Below are 16,170 nucleotides of genomic sequence, written 5' to 3' on the forward strand. Positions count from 1 at the left end.
TGCCGATTCCTCCTGAGCAACGTCAGAAGGATACGCCCCTTCCTGACAAAAGAAGCCACCCAACTCCTCGTCCAATCAACAGTCATCTCCCGCCTCGACTACTGCAACGCACTGCTCGCTGGCCTCCCGGCCACTGCCACTAAGCCTCTTCAACTCATTCAGAACGCAGCGGCCCGCCTGATCTCAAACCTACCGAAGTCGGCCCATGTCACCCCACTTCTTAGGGACCTGCACTGGCTCCCCATTGCTGCACGAATCCGCTTCAAGGCCCTTGACCTAGCATACCGTGCGGCAAAGGGAACTGCTCCCGCCTACCTCCGGTCAATGGTCTCTAACTACACACCCTCAAGACCCCTACGCTCTGCATCTTCTGGCCGCCTCAGACCTACTCCTATCCAAGCTCCGGGAGGGTCATCAAAGAGAAGTCGCCTATTCTCAGTCCTTGCCCCACAATGGTGGAATGAACTACCCACCCCAGTTAGGACAGCCGAAACACGTCCAATCTTTCGCCGTCGACTAAAGACTCACTTCTTCAACCATTATCTGAATTAAAAAAAAAAAAAAAAAAAAAAATCGAACCCTAACTAACCATACTGTCATGCACTTGTCCTAATAAACTAACCTACACTGTAGCACTCAACACTTTGATGAACATTGTTACTCAGCTGATAGAGTTGTGCTCTTCCTGATGGCTTGTCGTACAGAACTTGTAAGTCGCTTTGGATAAAAGCGTCAGCTAAATGACTAAATGTAAAATGTAAATGTAGCGTGAGGCGATGTGGAACCCAGATCAACAACCGCCTGCGCACAACATCCAACATGTTTACAATGTCGGCTGGACCCATAGCCCCACTACCCGACGCCATTGTGGATAGCAACTAGCCAGCTGAGCCCTAACCCGCCGTTAAGTCCCATCCTGCAGTAGTATAGCTCTACTGCTACACCGCCGAGCTCACGCATCGGCTCCCAGATGGGGACACCGTTCAACAGACCCCGCCGGAACACAAAGGTAATGTACCTGGCTAGGCTACCTAGCCATGGCCTACCCTGTTGTCAACCCATTTACCCGTAAAAAGGTAAATAGGACTCAGCAAAACCCCCACATCAGCCACCGACTGACCTTCATTGATGAACCGGGCAAGAGGAGGGAGAAGTGACAACATCTCACGGCGGAGACATTAGAACAGCATAGCAGTAGAGTTCAGCATGTAGCATTAGTATTAGCATGTAGCTAGCATTAGTTGTTTAACAGCACGCATGCAGGACCGTTTGGAACCCGTTCACCGCAGTGAACGTTCACCAAACCATCCCCCCCTGGCGCCAACACACAACATGGTTGTGTAACAACAACCCAGCATTACTAACACTAATACCCGTGCCTAATGACACAGGGCTCACCGTTGTACAAGCTGGCTCGATAGCCAACGTTGTACGCTGCACCTTGATCTGGCTGCCGACAGAGGAACATCAACATAGGCCCGTCGTGTCGCTGAAACATGCCTCGAAGATGCCAGGGGCACGCAACCCTCTGGTAAGCTTTCAACATTACGCAATTCCTCCAATCTTTTTCATACTACTAGTTACATAAGGTGCATTGCATCCAATATGATGGAACGAAAATAGAGGAAGGGTGTTTGGTGACCATGACCATGGTCTTATAGGCTACGCCTCCATAGAGGCGGGACCCGGTCAGGTGTGGGTGTATAAGTTGTGTTCGTGGTGGTGTACAGTAGGTACAAGGAGTTAAGGGGTATCTCAATAGGCTTGAGCGGGACGCGATAAGCCATACGAAATATAACTAACCTTGCAGCTCTGTTCTGGGCATGGTTTAGCTAGCTACGTTAGTTAACTATTGATAGATAACTTATTACATAATAATATGATATTGTAAGGAAGGGGCAGGACCAGATAAGCTTTGCTTCTTTCTGTCCCTTCTCAAACAAAACCATTTGTCTTGAGCTATGTTGATTATTGCTTCCATAGGAAGATATATTTAATTGTATTTGTATTTTATTTCGTTTTCGTTTTTTTTTTGTTATTACAAATGTGTGTGTTTATGGTTGAAAATGTTCGAGATAAATAAAGATCAAATCAAATCTAACTGATGAAGTGATCCCTCTTCTAACAAGAGAGAAAACGTTATGTCTAGAGCAGTGGTTCTCAACCTTTTTACACCAAGTACCACCCGAGAACGTAGCTGGCTCTCCAAGTACCACCATATGACCGACGTTAAAATACAGTCTATTCAGCTATGCACAGTTCACGCAGGAGGCACATTTATTCCTAATAACATTATTTATTGTTAACTTTTGTCAGATACAGCCACAATTGAGAACATAATAACTCTCACGTAGCAAATTAAGAACAACTGTATTTCAGCAAATGTACTAAATATGTCAAACTTAAATGTAAAAATGTCACATACTGTTTGAACACAACAAAGCCACAGCCACTGGGTTACAAGATTTACAGTGCAATGACAATATACTTTTTTCTTTTTCAAATGAGCAAGACAAGATACAAGCAACTTACTGAAACTAATGAGAGTGGTGAAACTGAGATCTGGACTGCAGTACACACATGCACGGTCTGGTTTCAGAGCAGTGGTTGAGATGCGTAAAATATCGAGCAGGTGGGAGTCAGTCTGGACTCTGGACCTCACGCAACTCTTGTTCAAGTTCATAACAGAGAATGTGTGAGGTTTCGTCTGTTCCCTGGACCTTTATTCCCTGTCTCCTCACCTCACCAGCCCCCACCCTTGGACTTTCCCTGTCTACTCTCCTCAACAGCCCCCACCCTTGCAATGTTTTGCTCTCCTCTGCTCTTCACCAGCCCCCACCCTTGGACTACCTTTCACAGCTGTGATAGTTTATGATTAGCGCCCCAGAGGGCTTTAAATACCTGGACCTCCCCTCCAGTCCTGGTCGGGTCGTTCTGGATGCTGGTTCTGTGTTCTGGACTCTGTATCTTTATCTGTGTTCAGTGTTCATGGATCAATAAATAAATATTAGGGGATCAATAAAGGAATATCTTATCTTAGGGGATCAATAATATCTTATCTTATCTTATGGGATCAATAAAATAATATCTTATCTTAGGGGATCAATAAAGGAATATCTTATCTTATCTTAGGGGATCAATAATATCTTATCTTATCTTAGGGGATCAATAAAATAATATCTTATCTTATCTTAGGGGATCAATGAAGGAATATCTTATCTTATCTTAGGGGATCAATAATATCTGATCTTATCTTAGGGGATCAATACTATCTGATCTTGTTGAAAGCTTTAACAACAGGAAGATCACGCCTGCTCTCTCGTCTCCACGCTGCGTCTGCAGGGAAGCTGATCCAGATCGACCAGAACTCTCTGCGCAGCTCCATGAGGCCCGGCTGGGAGGACCTGCTGCGTCGCGCCATCCAGGTGTTCCTGCAGCACAGTGAGGGCCAGCCCTGGTCCCACAAACACCACTACCATGAGGGTACACACACACACACACACACACACACACACACACACACACACACACACACACACACACACACACACACACACACACACACACACACACACACACACACACACAGTGAGGGCCAGCCCTGGTCCCACAAACACCACTACCATGAGGGTACACACACACACACACACACACACACACACACACACACACACACACACACACACACACAGTGAGGGCCAGCCCTGGTCCCACAAACACCACTACCACGAGGGTACACACACACACACACACACACACACACACACACACACACACACACACACACACACACACACACACACACACACACACACACACAGGGCGACAGTGGCTCAGGAGGTAGAGCAGTCATCTGGTAACCCGGAGGTTCCCGTTCGATTCCTGCCCCTCCTGGGCAGCGCGTCAAAGTGTCAAAAAGAGCGCGTCAAAAAGAGAGAGAAGGGAAAAGAGAGAGAGAGGAAAAGAGAGAGAGGAAAGGAGAGAGAGGAAAAGAGAGAGAGGAAAAGAGAGAGAGGAAAAGAGAGAGAGATGAAAAGAGAGAGAGAGGAAAAGAGAGAGAGAGGAAAAGATCCCAGATAGAAGATCATGGTTTTAAATATGTATTTAACCCTTTCACTACCACGTTAACCTTCAGTCGTGTGGCAGTGAAAGGGTTAACCTTCAGTAGTGTGTCAGTGTAAGGGTTAACGATAAGTTCTGTGAGTAATGGTGACGCTCGGCGTCACTACTGCACTATACCTCGCTTGTGCACGCGCACTGAATAAAAAATTCCACAATGTACCTTTACATCCCAACATTTGTCTGACCACACCCCTATCAGCTTACCTTCATAAGCAGGTGTGTGGCCACCTACTCGCCTCCTTCCCAAGCTTTCACCACAAGGTGAGATCAAGGGCTGCAGCGGCGTCTGACGCCGAGCGTCACCATTACTCACAGAACTTGGTTATAGTTATAACCTATCGTTCTGTTTCGTAATGGCTCTCGCTCGGCGTCACTACTGCACAAGGGAGGCCGAGCGAGAGCCATCGCCCGACAAATGTACCCAGCTGAGGCCCCCCACAACCATCAGATCGGGGAGGACCGAGCCCCCCCGACCCCCCCTAATGGAGGGCACCCCCCCTATTGGAGGTTCCCGGGAGGGCGACGGACCCAACCGTGCGAAGAGGCACTCAAGCAACTCAACGCACAGGGTGAGCAGACCGTGGCTTGACCCCACGACTACACACACGCACAACCCGCATGCCACCCGGGAACGAACGTAAGGAACAACCTTGTTACTGCCCCCAGAAATCACGGGGTCAAGAGCAAACCCAACCCCGTGGCAAGGCCGTAGCAGCGGAGCGCGAAGGAAGACCCAGACCCACTGAAGGGACTGGATCACCTGTAAAACGGGGGCCCGGAGAGGTCAATGATGCCAGGCATCAAGACCCCACCAGGTGGTCACTTAGTGACACCGCCCCCCACATCGCCAGCGTATTCGGATAAGGCCCCTCTCAAGAGCGGGCCCTTTCCCCCCAATAGCACACCGCCTGGCACACTGACCCTGCAGAACAGGCAGTCAGCATGGCCGTAAGCACACAAAAAGGTTAACCAATGGAAGCAGGCAGCGCACCGGGGAAACCAGGCAACAGGCTGTAACCTGAGCCTGGAGCACTGCGGACGAGACAGGCGCCAAAGGAGTCAGCTGAAAACAGCCGCCCCGGCGGAAGGGGCGTATGCTGGCGTTGTTGATCACCATGACAAAGCCTCCTTTAAACCCCCCCCTCCAGAGGGTATGAGGCAGAGAAGGCTGACATGATTGGCAGACGTCATGAACGTGCAGGGGCACACTCAATCGGGTAACCCGGGAGTTGACTCTGCTCCAACACACCAGGGAACCAACCACCCTGTCGTTACCCTATGCGGTGGTTGTTCCTATAACCCCTCAAGAAAAAACTCCAAAACACACCTGCGGGCATACACCGCTATACCGCAGTACAAGTGTTTCAGTTTTCAAAAAAGGGTTATTCCAGGCCTACCGGTTGACGAAACATTACTTCGGACCGGGCCCGGCGGCACGGGAAGCACAGGGTTACCAGAGGAGGTCCAAGACCACCCCAACAGCCCCCTCTTCGCCACGCGTGAGAGAGGAGCGAAAAGAATGGAGAACGAGCCCCAAGCACACCGCACTTGGTATTCCCAGGCGGTCTCCCAACCAAGTACTAACCAGTACCAAACCTGCGTAGCAGCCGAGATCGGACGAGATCGGGCGTGTACAGGTTGGCATGGCCGTAAGCCATTACGACAGTGCAGAGTACAATATGTACCCAACAAGGGTCTCCATAGCGCCTAACCCTGTGACACCCGGACCGACCTGGCATTTTTCCCCCCGAAAAAAGCACAAGTCCCTCAGGGTACCAGAACAGCAGATCTGCATCCCCGGCGGACAACGGGTTTAACTGATCTGGACCAGCGTGACCAGAACCAGTCCCGTGCCCTAACCACGCCGACATGCCTACTCCAGGAGAAGGGGCAGATATGCGTGTTGATCTTAAAACATGAAAAGAAGGCGGCACCCAGACGGTCGGTGCGAATCGCGCCCGGTGGCCCACCCCAAGAACGTGAGACCCCTCTACATATGTTCAGATCCATTCCGTCATCATCCCCCAGATATGAACGAGAATCCGTCGATAACCAATAACAGGTCGTCGGAAGAGGAAAAACCCCCCATCCCAGTTGCTTTATAAAAACGCTGTTTTAACCACAAGCAACCAAGGCGTGCTAGTCACCCGCCTGATCTTCAACAGAACACCCCGAGCTAGCACTTAAGCGTGCGTCGGGACACAACCACATCAATGAACAGGCTATTTAGACCTTTCAGTGAATCCCCAAGGCGCCCATGGGAACGACAAGAGAGGTGTGGTGCTTCCTAAACTCCAACTCTTTTTAATAAAACAGAAGGAAGCACCAACAGCATGAATCCCAGTCTACACAGCCGAGGGTAAAAACTGTTTACATTTTTACATCCAGTCACCCCTTCCACAGAGGATTTAGACCGAAATTCCCCAGAAAGCCTTCCCACGTGAGTCGTAGAATGAAAAAGCCATGGCAACTGCGAGTCACGTGACCAACTGACTCAAGTTACACATAAAATCGAGCGTAGCGGACCCGTACGTCCTACGCTCTAACCCGACACTTTGACACAACAGATCTTACGTAAAGATCTAACTCACAGAAGCCATCGTCATAGCAACGTACTCGTATGCTATGACGGGGGGAAACCCCACACACAACTCCTGTTTGTAACAGGAGCAGAGTCAGGACAACCCTTCCCCCCCCCCCCCCCCCCCCCCCAGCCAAGGCGTTTAACGGCTTGGCCCTGACTGGCCCAACATGAGATGAGAAAACCCCCTTGACCAATCAAGTGGGAAGGAGGGGTTTATTCGGCACCCCCTCACAAAAACCCTTCCCCCTACACACAATAACAACTGTAGTATATGAAACCTTTGGTAGAATGCTAATGAATAGCGCAAGCTAATACAATGCACGCTACCCACAGACTGTGAACAGGGTTTACAACAAAACCAAGTTGTGTGTGTGAATCCTACACCCGCATTCCATGTTGTACATAGAAAAACACTGATAGAGAGTATAACGGCTAGGCCGTGGAACGTGTGTATATGAGCATTACTGCAACTAACACAACAGTGTTGTAGTTCAACATTACTTTGTGTGTAAGCAACAGACCATACAACCAGCTTCTACCTGCATGTGGAGCATCAGGCCGAGATAGAAACATTTCTATAACCGAGTGTATGCTACAGACCTTGCTTTAATCTCATAACACGAACGTAACTCAGCCATCAATGTATACTAATGCAGATTCACACTTTGCAACCTCATCATATGTTTTGGTGAAGAAACACACAGTTTGTTTAACAAAAATACAGTCCCCCTTTAGAGGGGACTTTTTATTTATGAAAACAAATAATATGAGAGGGCCGGGGAGGGGTAAACAGAGGGGACCGCAGGGGAAAAAAGTCACTGGGTCTAGCGGCGTCTGCTGCCTCGAGCCGCTCGGGCTTTGCCACCCCGAGAAGCCCCGGAGGGACGGTAGGTAATCGGTTGCTGGTCTCGTCGATCCCTACCGTCTCCTCCGGTCGTAGATGGGCCGGCTGCAGCAGCAGCACCGTCTCTCCTCCTGGCCTTCTTCGCCGGGCCAGCAGTGGCGGTGGAGGCAGTGGCAGCCACGGCAGAGGTAGCTCGACGACGTGGAAGCCGCCTGACCCCACCGGCGATGACGGGAGGGGGAAAATGGGGTTGGAGCACGGATCTCTCCTCTGCCATCTCTCTGCATGTTGAGGTCATCAATTGCAGGGCCTTCCCGAACAGTCCAGCATCGGAGAGGGTGGCCGTCAGAAGAGGAGCTCTCTTCTTCTCCGGCACACGGGCCTGCTCCAGCCAAAGGTGGCGCTGGATCAGAGTCGCCAGGGCACGCTCTTTCCCAGCGGCTATGGCCTGCACCTGAGTCAGATGCAGGACAGCTCCTGCCGCCTGGGTGAGCTGATCCTGTTGTACCTCAGTCAGCTCCGTGCCGCCCGTCATTATCCCAGATACAAATCTTGCCAGCTGTGCGGCATTAGACGCAGCAGCCAGCGATTGTGTACCCGCGATGAACGACTGGTCACTCCAATACGCCAACCGCCTAGCCAATTTTCCTTGGAGAACCGGCTTGCATAACGGCTCCCACACCACATCCGGACAGAGGAGAGCGGCCATCGGCCTATCAAGCCGTGGCACACCCTCTCTCATACCTTCGACCAAACCCACCACCCGCGTAACTGGTACGTAGGCGGGAGTGAGGCCCATGATGTGGGACACCACCTGGCCCCGACGAACATAGGCCCCCATTGAGGGGAAAAATGGGTAGACAACGTCCACCCCTCTCACCGGGCGACGCTGCCAGAGATGACCTATTAGATCATCGGGGACAGGAGCAGGCAGTGGCTGCGGCAGCGGCACGCCGTTTGCAGCGGCCGCCACTGCCATAAGCTCGGGGAACAAAGCCTGCAGTTCCCCCTGCAGACTTTCCTCCACCGAACCCGCATCCCTCACATGCAGCAGGCTACGACTGGTCAAGGAGCCACATTCTGATGTGGCTGATAGTAGGGCATCCTGCTGATGAGGCCGAGGGGTTTCCCCGACATCCTCGAACAAGGCGCCCCAAGGAGACATTTCACCCCCCTCCAGTGTTACCTGGACGGGTGGGATACTCGTCTCTACTGGGCCTTAAAAACAAGAACCCGTCCGCCTCTACCATGCAATCCTCTGTTTCCATTGGGCAGATAGAGACCGACGCATCCTCGCTGGTCTCCAGCAATTCCCCAAACCCAGGCCGTTCGCGTCTGCAGGACACCACAGATACACACACACACACACACACACACACACACACACACACACACACACACACACACACACACACACACACACACACACACACACACACGGATACACATTCATACTGTGTGTGTGTGTGTGTGTGTGTGTGTGTGTGTGTGTGTGTGTGTGTGTGTGTGTGTGTGTGTGTGTGTGTGTGTGTGTGTGTGTGTGTGTGTGTGTGAAGATAACAGATACAGTATGAATGTGTGTCATGTACTAAGGTCTAATGACCACATTGAATAGAAACTGAAGCAGGCTGCACATGAACAAAAACAACCCCCTCAGTAGATGCTTTTAAAGCAAGGTCCCGGCAGATAGAAAAACAACACAAATGCGCTTTCAAAAGGTAAATTATATTTATTAGCGGGGAAGGAATTCAAACCTTCACTTAAATTATATTTATTCTCGGGGAAGGGATTCAAACCTCAACTTGAAATACGAGTATTTAATAAAGGGAAAAAACAACCCACAAACAATTAACAAACGGGGAGAAGGGTAAGGGGAGAACACACAAGATAATTATAATGAAGTTGAGCACAAAAGCACACAGTGTCGCAGGACACCAGCCAACTAGGTTGGCACTGGGAACCACCCAGCCATCAAACAATACAGATATATATACTTCCACACAAGCAGTGGCAAATGGCTCTGAGGCGCGTGCCGTTGCATAAGGTGCATGTACAGTCAGATCTTATCACAGGTTGTTTTCCGGTCGCCGTTCGCCCATGTTTCCCTGTGGAGGGCGTTGAGTTTATCCTTGTGTGTCTGAAGATAACAGATACAGTATGAATGTTATCCTTGTGTGTCTGAAGATAACACAGATACAGTATGAATGTTATCCTTGTGTGTCTGAAGATAACAGATACAGTATGAATGTTATCCTTGTGTGTCTGAAGATAACAGATACAGTATGAATGTTATCCTTGTGTGTCTGAAGATAACAGATACAGTATGAATGTGTATCCTTGTGTGTCTGAAGATAACAGATACAGTATGAATGTTATCCTTGTGTAGGCGGCTGGGTGGCGCAGCGGACTAAGCGCTCGTCACCACCGCAAGAGACACCGGGTTCGACTCCGGCTGTCAGTGTTGCCTCCGGCTTGGGCCGGCCGTCATACTGGCTCAATTGGCAGAGTCAGCGGGTGGAAGTCGATGGGTGGTAATCTGGACGTTGTAAACAGCGACTCCTACAGGTCGGTCAGGACGCCTGCACAGCAAAGACAGGAGATGGCGGGGGCAGTGTGAGCCTCCCACACGTTACTCCTCGCCAATGAGAGTCCGTGCTGGCAGGTGAAAAGAAGTGGCTGGCTGACTCTGCATGTATCGGAGGGGACATGCGATGCAAGGCTTCTATCCTCCCTATGACCGACCAGTGGGGGGCACATGCGAGCAGCGATCAAGACAGGGGAGGGGGGAATTTATCCACAACATACATTCTCACTTACCTATCAGCCGGTAAGAGGCCATCTTTACGCATCATCATTCAGTATGGAGCACGGTGATCTATACTAATCAATACGCCCACTCACTCACTGTATGGAGCACGGTGATCTATACTAATCAATACGCCCACTCACTCACTGTATGGAGCACGGTGATCTATACTAATCAATACGCCCACTCACTCACTGTATGGAGCACAGTGATCTATACTAATCAATACGCCCACTCACTCACTGTATGGAGCACGGTGATCTATACTAATCAATACGCCCACTCACTCACTGTATGGAGCACGGTGATCTATACTAATCAATACGCCCACTCACTCACTGTATGGAGCACGGTGATCTATACTAATCAATACACCCACTCACTCACTGTATGGAGCACGGTGATCTATACTAATCAATACGCCCACTCACTCACTGTATGGAGCACGGTGATCTATACTAATCAATACGCCCACTCACTCACTGTATGGAGCACGGTGATCTATACTAATCAATACGCCCACTCACTCACTGTATGGAGCACGGTGATCTATACTAATCAATACGCCCACTCACTCACTGTATGGAGCACGGTGATCTATACTAATCAATACGCCCACTCACTCACTCACTGTGTGAATACTGCAGACAATGATCAGATTGTGTTCGGACATGGACGCAGTTTGTCATTACGCAGACAACACACACACATACACACATACATTATACACAAGCACAAACACACACACATCCTTACTCTGATTGGCCTATAGCCCTCGTCGCTGTCCCTAACCAATCAAGCATGCGTAGTGAACAGAAGGCCCCGCCCCCTCAACACACTGAGAGCTGGCGGTGCTCTAAGCCACGCCCCCTGTGCTCAGAGAGGGTGCACTAAGCCACGCCCCCTGTGCTCAGAGAGGGTGCACTAAGCCACGCCCCCTGTGCTCAGAGAGGGTGCACTAAGCCACGCCCCCTGTGCTCAGAGAGGGTGCACTAAGCCACGCCCCCTGTGCTCAGAGAGGGTGCACTAAGCCACGCCCCCTGTGCTCAGAGAGGCTGCACTAAGCCACGCCCCCTCAACATACTGAGAGCTGACTGTGCTCAGAGAGGGTGCACTAAGCCACGCCCCCTGTGCTCAGAGAGGGTGCACTAAGCCAACGCCCCCTTTGCCCAGAGAGGGTGCACTAAGCCACGCCCCCTGTGCCCAGAGAGGGTGCCCTCAGCGGAACGTTTGTCTGAGCGCTGTGGCATTGATCCTCATTATAAACACTGATCAATCAATCAATCAGATTTATTTATAGAGCACATTTAAACATGACACATGTCAACCAAAGTGCTGTACAGAGGGTAGATACACATAGATACATCTAGACAACATATATCACATCTCAGTTATACAGGAGGACACACCAGAACACGGGCATGAGTTGGTGTGAATAGAAGTGGGTTTTGAGCCTCGATTTGAAGGCATCTGTCGAGGGGGCGAGGAGCCTAATGGAGGTGGGGATGTTGTTCCACAGTTCAGGGGGAGAGGAGCCTAGTGGAGGTGGGGATGTTGTTCCACAGTTCAGGGGGAGAGGAGCCTAGTGGAGGTGGGGATGTTGTTCCACAGTGCAGGGGGAGAGGAGCCTAGTGGAGGTGGGGATGTTGTTCCACAGTTCAGGGGGAGAGGAGCCTAGTGGAGGTGGGGATGTTGTTCCACAGTTCAGGGGGAGAGGAGCCTAGTGGAGGTGGGGATGTTGTTCCACAGTGCAGGGGGCGAGGAGCCTAATGGAGGTGGGGATGCTGTTCCACAGTTCAGGGGGAGAGGAGCCTAGTGGAGGTGGGGATGCTGTTCCACAGTTCAGGGGGCGAGGAGCCTAGTGGAGGTGGGGATGCTGTTCCACAGTGCAGGGGGAGAGGAGCCTAGTGGAGGTGGGGATGCTGTTCCACAGTTCAGGGGGCGAGGAGCCTAATGGAGGTGGGGATGTTGTTCCACAGTTCAGGGGGAGAGGAGCCTAGTGGAGGTGGGGATGTTGTTCCACAGTTCAGGGGGCGAGGAGCCTAATGGAGGTGGGGATGTTGTTCCACAGTTCAGGGGGAGAGGAGCCTAGTGGAGGTGGGGATGCTGTTCCACAGTTCAGGGGGAGAGGAGCCTAATGGAGGTGGGGATGTTGTTCCACAGTTCAGGAGGAGAGGAGCCTAGTGGAGGTGGGGATGCTGTTCCACAGTTCAGGGGGAGAGGAGCCTAGTGGAGGTGGGGATGTTGTTCCACAGTGCAGGGGGAGAGGAGCCTAGTGGAGGTGGGGATGCTGTTCCACAGTTCAGGGGGCGAGGAACCTAATGGAGGTGGGGATGCTGTTCCACAGTTCAGGGGGCGAGGAGCCTAATGGAGGTGGGGATGCTGTTCCACAGTGCAGGGGGAGAGGAGCCTAATGGAGGTGGGGATGCTGTTCCACAGTGCAGGGGGAGAGGAGCCTAATGGAGGTAGGGATGCTGTTCCACAGTGCAGGGGGAGAGGAGCCTAGTGGAGGTGGGGATGCTGTTCCACAGTTCAGGGGGCGAGGAGCCTAGTGGAGGTGGGGATGTTGTTCCACAGTTCAGGGGGAGAGGAGCCTAATGGAGGTGGGGATGTTGTTCCACAGTTCAGGGGGAGAGGAGCCTAGTGGAGGTGGGGATGTTGTTCCACAGTGCAGGGGGAGAGGAGCCTAGTGGAGGTGGGGATGCTGTTCCACAGTTCAGAGGGAGAGGAGCCTAGTGGAGGTGGGGATGCTGTTCCACAGTGCAGGGGGAGAGGAGCCTAGTGGAGGTGGGGATGCTGTTCCACAGTGCAGGGGGAGAGGAGCCTAGTGGAGGTGGGGATGCTGTTCCACAGTGCAGGGGGAGAGGAGCCTAGTGGAGGTGGGGATGTTGTTCCACAGTTCAGGGGGCGAGGAGCCTAGTGGAGGTGGGGATGTTGTTCCACAGTTCAGGGGGAGAGGAGCCTAGTGGAGGTGGGGATGTTGTTCAACAGTGCAGGGGGAGAGGAGCCTAGTGGAGGTGGGGATGTTGTTCCACAGTTCAGGGGGAGAGGAGCCTAATGGAGGTGGGGATGCTGTTCCACAGTTCAGGGGGCGAGGAGCCTAGTGGAGGTGGGGATGCTGTTCCACAGTTCAGGGGGAGAGGAGCCTAGTGGAGGTGGGGATGTTGTTCCACAGTGCAGGGGGCGAGGAGCCTAGTGGAGGTGGGGATGTTGTTCCACAGTTCAGGGGGAGAGGAGCCTAGTGGAGGTGGGGATGTTGTTCCACAGTTCAGGGGGAGAGGAGCCTAATGGAGGTGGGGATGTTGTTCCACAGTTCAGGGGGAGAGGAGCCTAGTGGAGGTGGGGATGCTGTTCCACAGTTCAGGGGGAGAGGAGCCTAGTGGAGGTGGGGATGTTGTTCCACAGTTCAGGGGGAGAGGAGCCTAGTGGCACGGTGGTGTAGTGGTTAACACTGTCGCCTCACAGCAAGAAGGTCCAGGGTTCGAATCCCGCTTGGGGACCAGGTTTCCATGATGCCAGTTACCCAGGTGGGGTATCTCCCAGGCCTTTCTGTGTGGAGTTTGCATGTTCTCCCCGTGCTCGCAAGGGTTTCCCCCCCCGATAAGATAAACCCAATGGAAAAACATGCACAACAACAAGATCGCTAACGCTGTGGCGTCCTTGACGAAGACGGACAGGAGCACTTGGATTGGTCCCCTGGCGCGGCTCACGTGGCGCCTGTCTGCTCCCGGCTGCCCTTGGGGGGGAAGGACGACGGGATGGGTTAATCGCAGATACGCATTGTATGCATGGTTCGCATGTGTGCCAAATGGTGACCTCGGAGCAGGTCCTAAATTATATTATTATTATTATTATTATAGTGTAGGTGGGGATGCTGTTCCACAGTTCAGGGGGAGAGGAGCCTAGTGGAGGTGGGGATGCTGTTCCACAGTTCAGGGGGAGAGGAGCCTAATGGAGGTGGGGATGTTGTTCCACAGTTCAGGGGGAGAGGAGCCTAGTGGAGGTGGGGATGTTGTTCCACAGTGCAGGGGGAGAGGAGCCTAGTGGAGGTGGGGCTGCTGTTCCACAGTTCAGGGGGCGAGGAGCCTAATGGAGGTGGGGATGTTGTTCCACAGTTCAGGGGGAGAGGAGCCTAGTGGAGGTGGGGATGCTGTTCCACAGTTCAGGGGGAGAGGAGCCGAATGGAGGTGGAGATGCTGTTCCACAGTTCAGGGGGAGAGGAGCCTAGTGGAGGTGGGGATGCTGTTCCACAGTGCAGGGGGAGAGGAGCCTAGTGGAGGTGGGGATGCTGTTCCACAGTGCAGGGGGAGAGGAGCCTAGTGGAGGTGGGGATGCTGTTCCACAGTGCAGGGGGAGAGGAGCCTAGTGGAGGTGGGGATGCTGTTCCACAGTTCAGGGGGAGAGGAGCCTAGTGGAGGTGGGGATGCTGTTCCACAGTTCAGGGGGAGAGGAGCCTAGTGGAGGTGGGGATGCTGTTCCACAGTTCAGGGGGAGAGGAGCCTAGTGGAGGTGGGGATGCTGTTCCACAGTTCAGGGGGAGAGGAGCCTAATGGAGGTGGGGATGTTGTTCCACAGTTCAGGGGGAGAGGAGCCTAATGGAGGTGGGGATGCTGTTCCACAGTTCAGGGGGCGAGGAGCCTAGTGGAGGTGGGGATGCTGTTCCACAGTTCAGGGGGAGAGGAGCCTAGTGGAGGTGGGGATGTTGTTCCACAGTTCAGGGGGCGAGGAGCCTAGTGGAGGTGGGGATGCTGTTCCACAGTGCAGGGGGAGAGGAGCCTAGTGGAGGTGGGGATGTTGTTCCACAGTTCAGGGGGCGAGGAGCCTAGTGGAGGTGGGGATGTTGTTCCACAGTTCAGGGGGAGAGGAGCCTAATGGAGGTGGGGATGCTGTTCCACAGTTCAGGGGGCGAGGAGCCTAGTGGAGGTGGGGATGTTGTTCCACAGTGCAGGGGGCGAGGAGCCTAGTGGAGGTGGGGATGCTGTTCCACAGTTCAGGGGGCGAGGAGCCTAGTGGAGGTGGGGATGCTGTTCCACAGTTCAGGGGGAGAGGAGCCTAGTGGAGGTGGGGATGCTGGTCCACAGTTCAGGGGGCGAGGAGCCTAGTGGAGGTGGGGATGTTGTTCCACAGTGTTGTTCCCCTGAGCTTGAGGTTAGACCTCCGGACTGTCAGGAGCCTCTGATCGGCTGACCTGAGGGACCTGGTGTTGGAATAGGGGGATAGGAGGTCTGAGATGTAGGAGGGGGGTGACCATTAAGGGCTTAAAAAACGAACAGGAGAACCTTAAAATCTATCCTGTAGCGTACTGGGAGCCAATGAAGGGAGGCAAGGACAGGGGTGATGTGGTCTCTCTTGCGGGTTCCGGTCAACAGTCTGGCAGCGGCGTTTTGTACCAGTTGTAAGCGGGACAGGGAAGACTGGTTAATGCCTATATAGAGGGAGTTGCAGTAGTCTAATCTAGATCAAGTTTCAAGTTTCTTTAATAGTTGTCATACAGAAGTACAGAATACTTTTATACAAAATGCTTCTTACTGTTACGCTCCAGAGACTGTGCTAGACAAGATAAGTATGAAATAAAATAGTATAGCATGTAAAAATAGAAGTAAAAATAGAAGTCACAGTGTTCAGTATAGACATATGTACAATGTTCGATGCAGAAATGAAATGAAGGCGTGGATAACTCTCTGAAGGTCTGCAGGGGAGAGAAGGGCTTTGAGTTTAGCAATGGTGCGTAATTGGAAACAAAACATGGCCTTACCACTGAATTCACTTTTCTGTCAAACTTAAATTGGGGATCAATTTAGGTTCTTGACATAG

The 16,170-nt window shown here is 52.2% G+C and overlaps 1 protein-coding gene across 1 annotated transcript in view; it reads left to right on the forward strand.

Annotated features, from left to right (window-relative positions):
- LOC311244226 (nuclear receptor coactivator 3-like) overlaps positions 1-16,170 on the forward strand; it is a gene marked incomplete at its 5' end in the record, with an annotated part of 127,395 nt that overhangs the window by 53,373 nt on the left and 57,852 nt on the right. Inside the window, 1 exon segment of the mRNA XM_084333632.1 lies at positions 3,343-3,483. Within this exon segment, the coding sequence (XP_084189758.1) occupies positions 3,343-3,483 (141 nt within the window).

This window comes from Notolepis coatsorum (assembly GCF_963971535.1).
Source record: "Notolepis coatsorum genome assembly, chromosome: 17".
NCBI lineage: Eukaryota > Metazoa > Chordata > Actinopteri > Aulopiformes > Paralepididae > Notolepis > Notolepis coatsorum.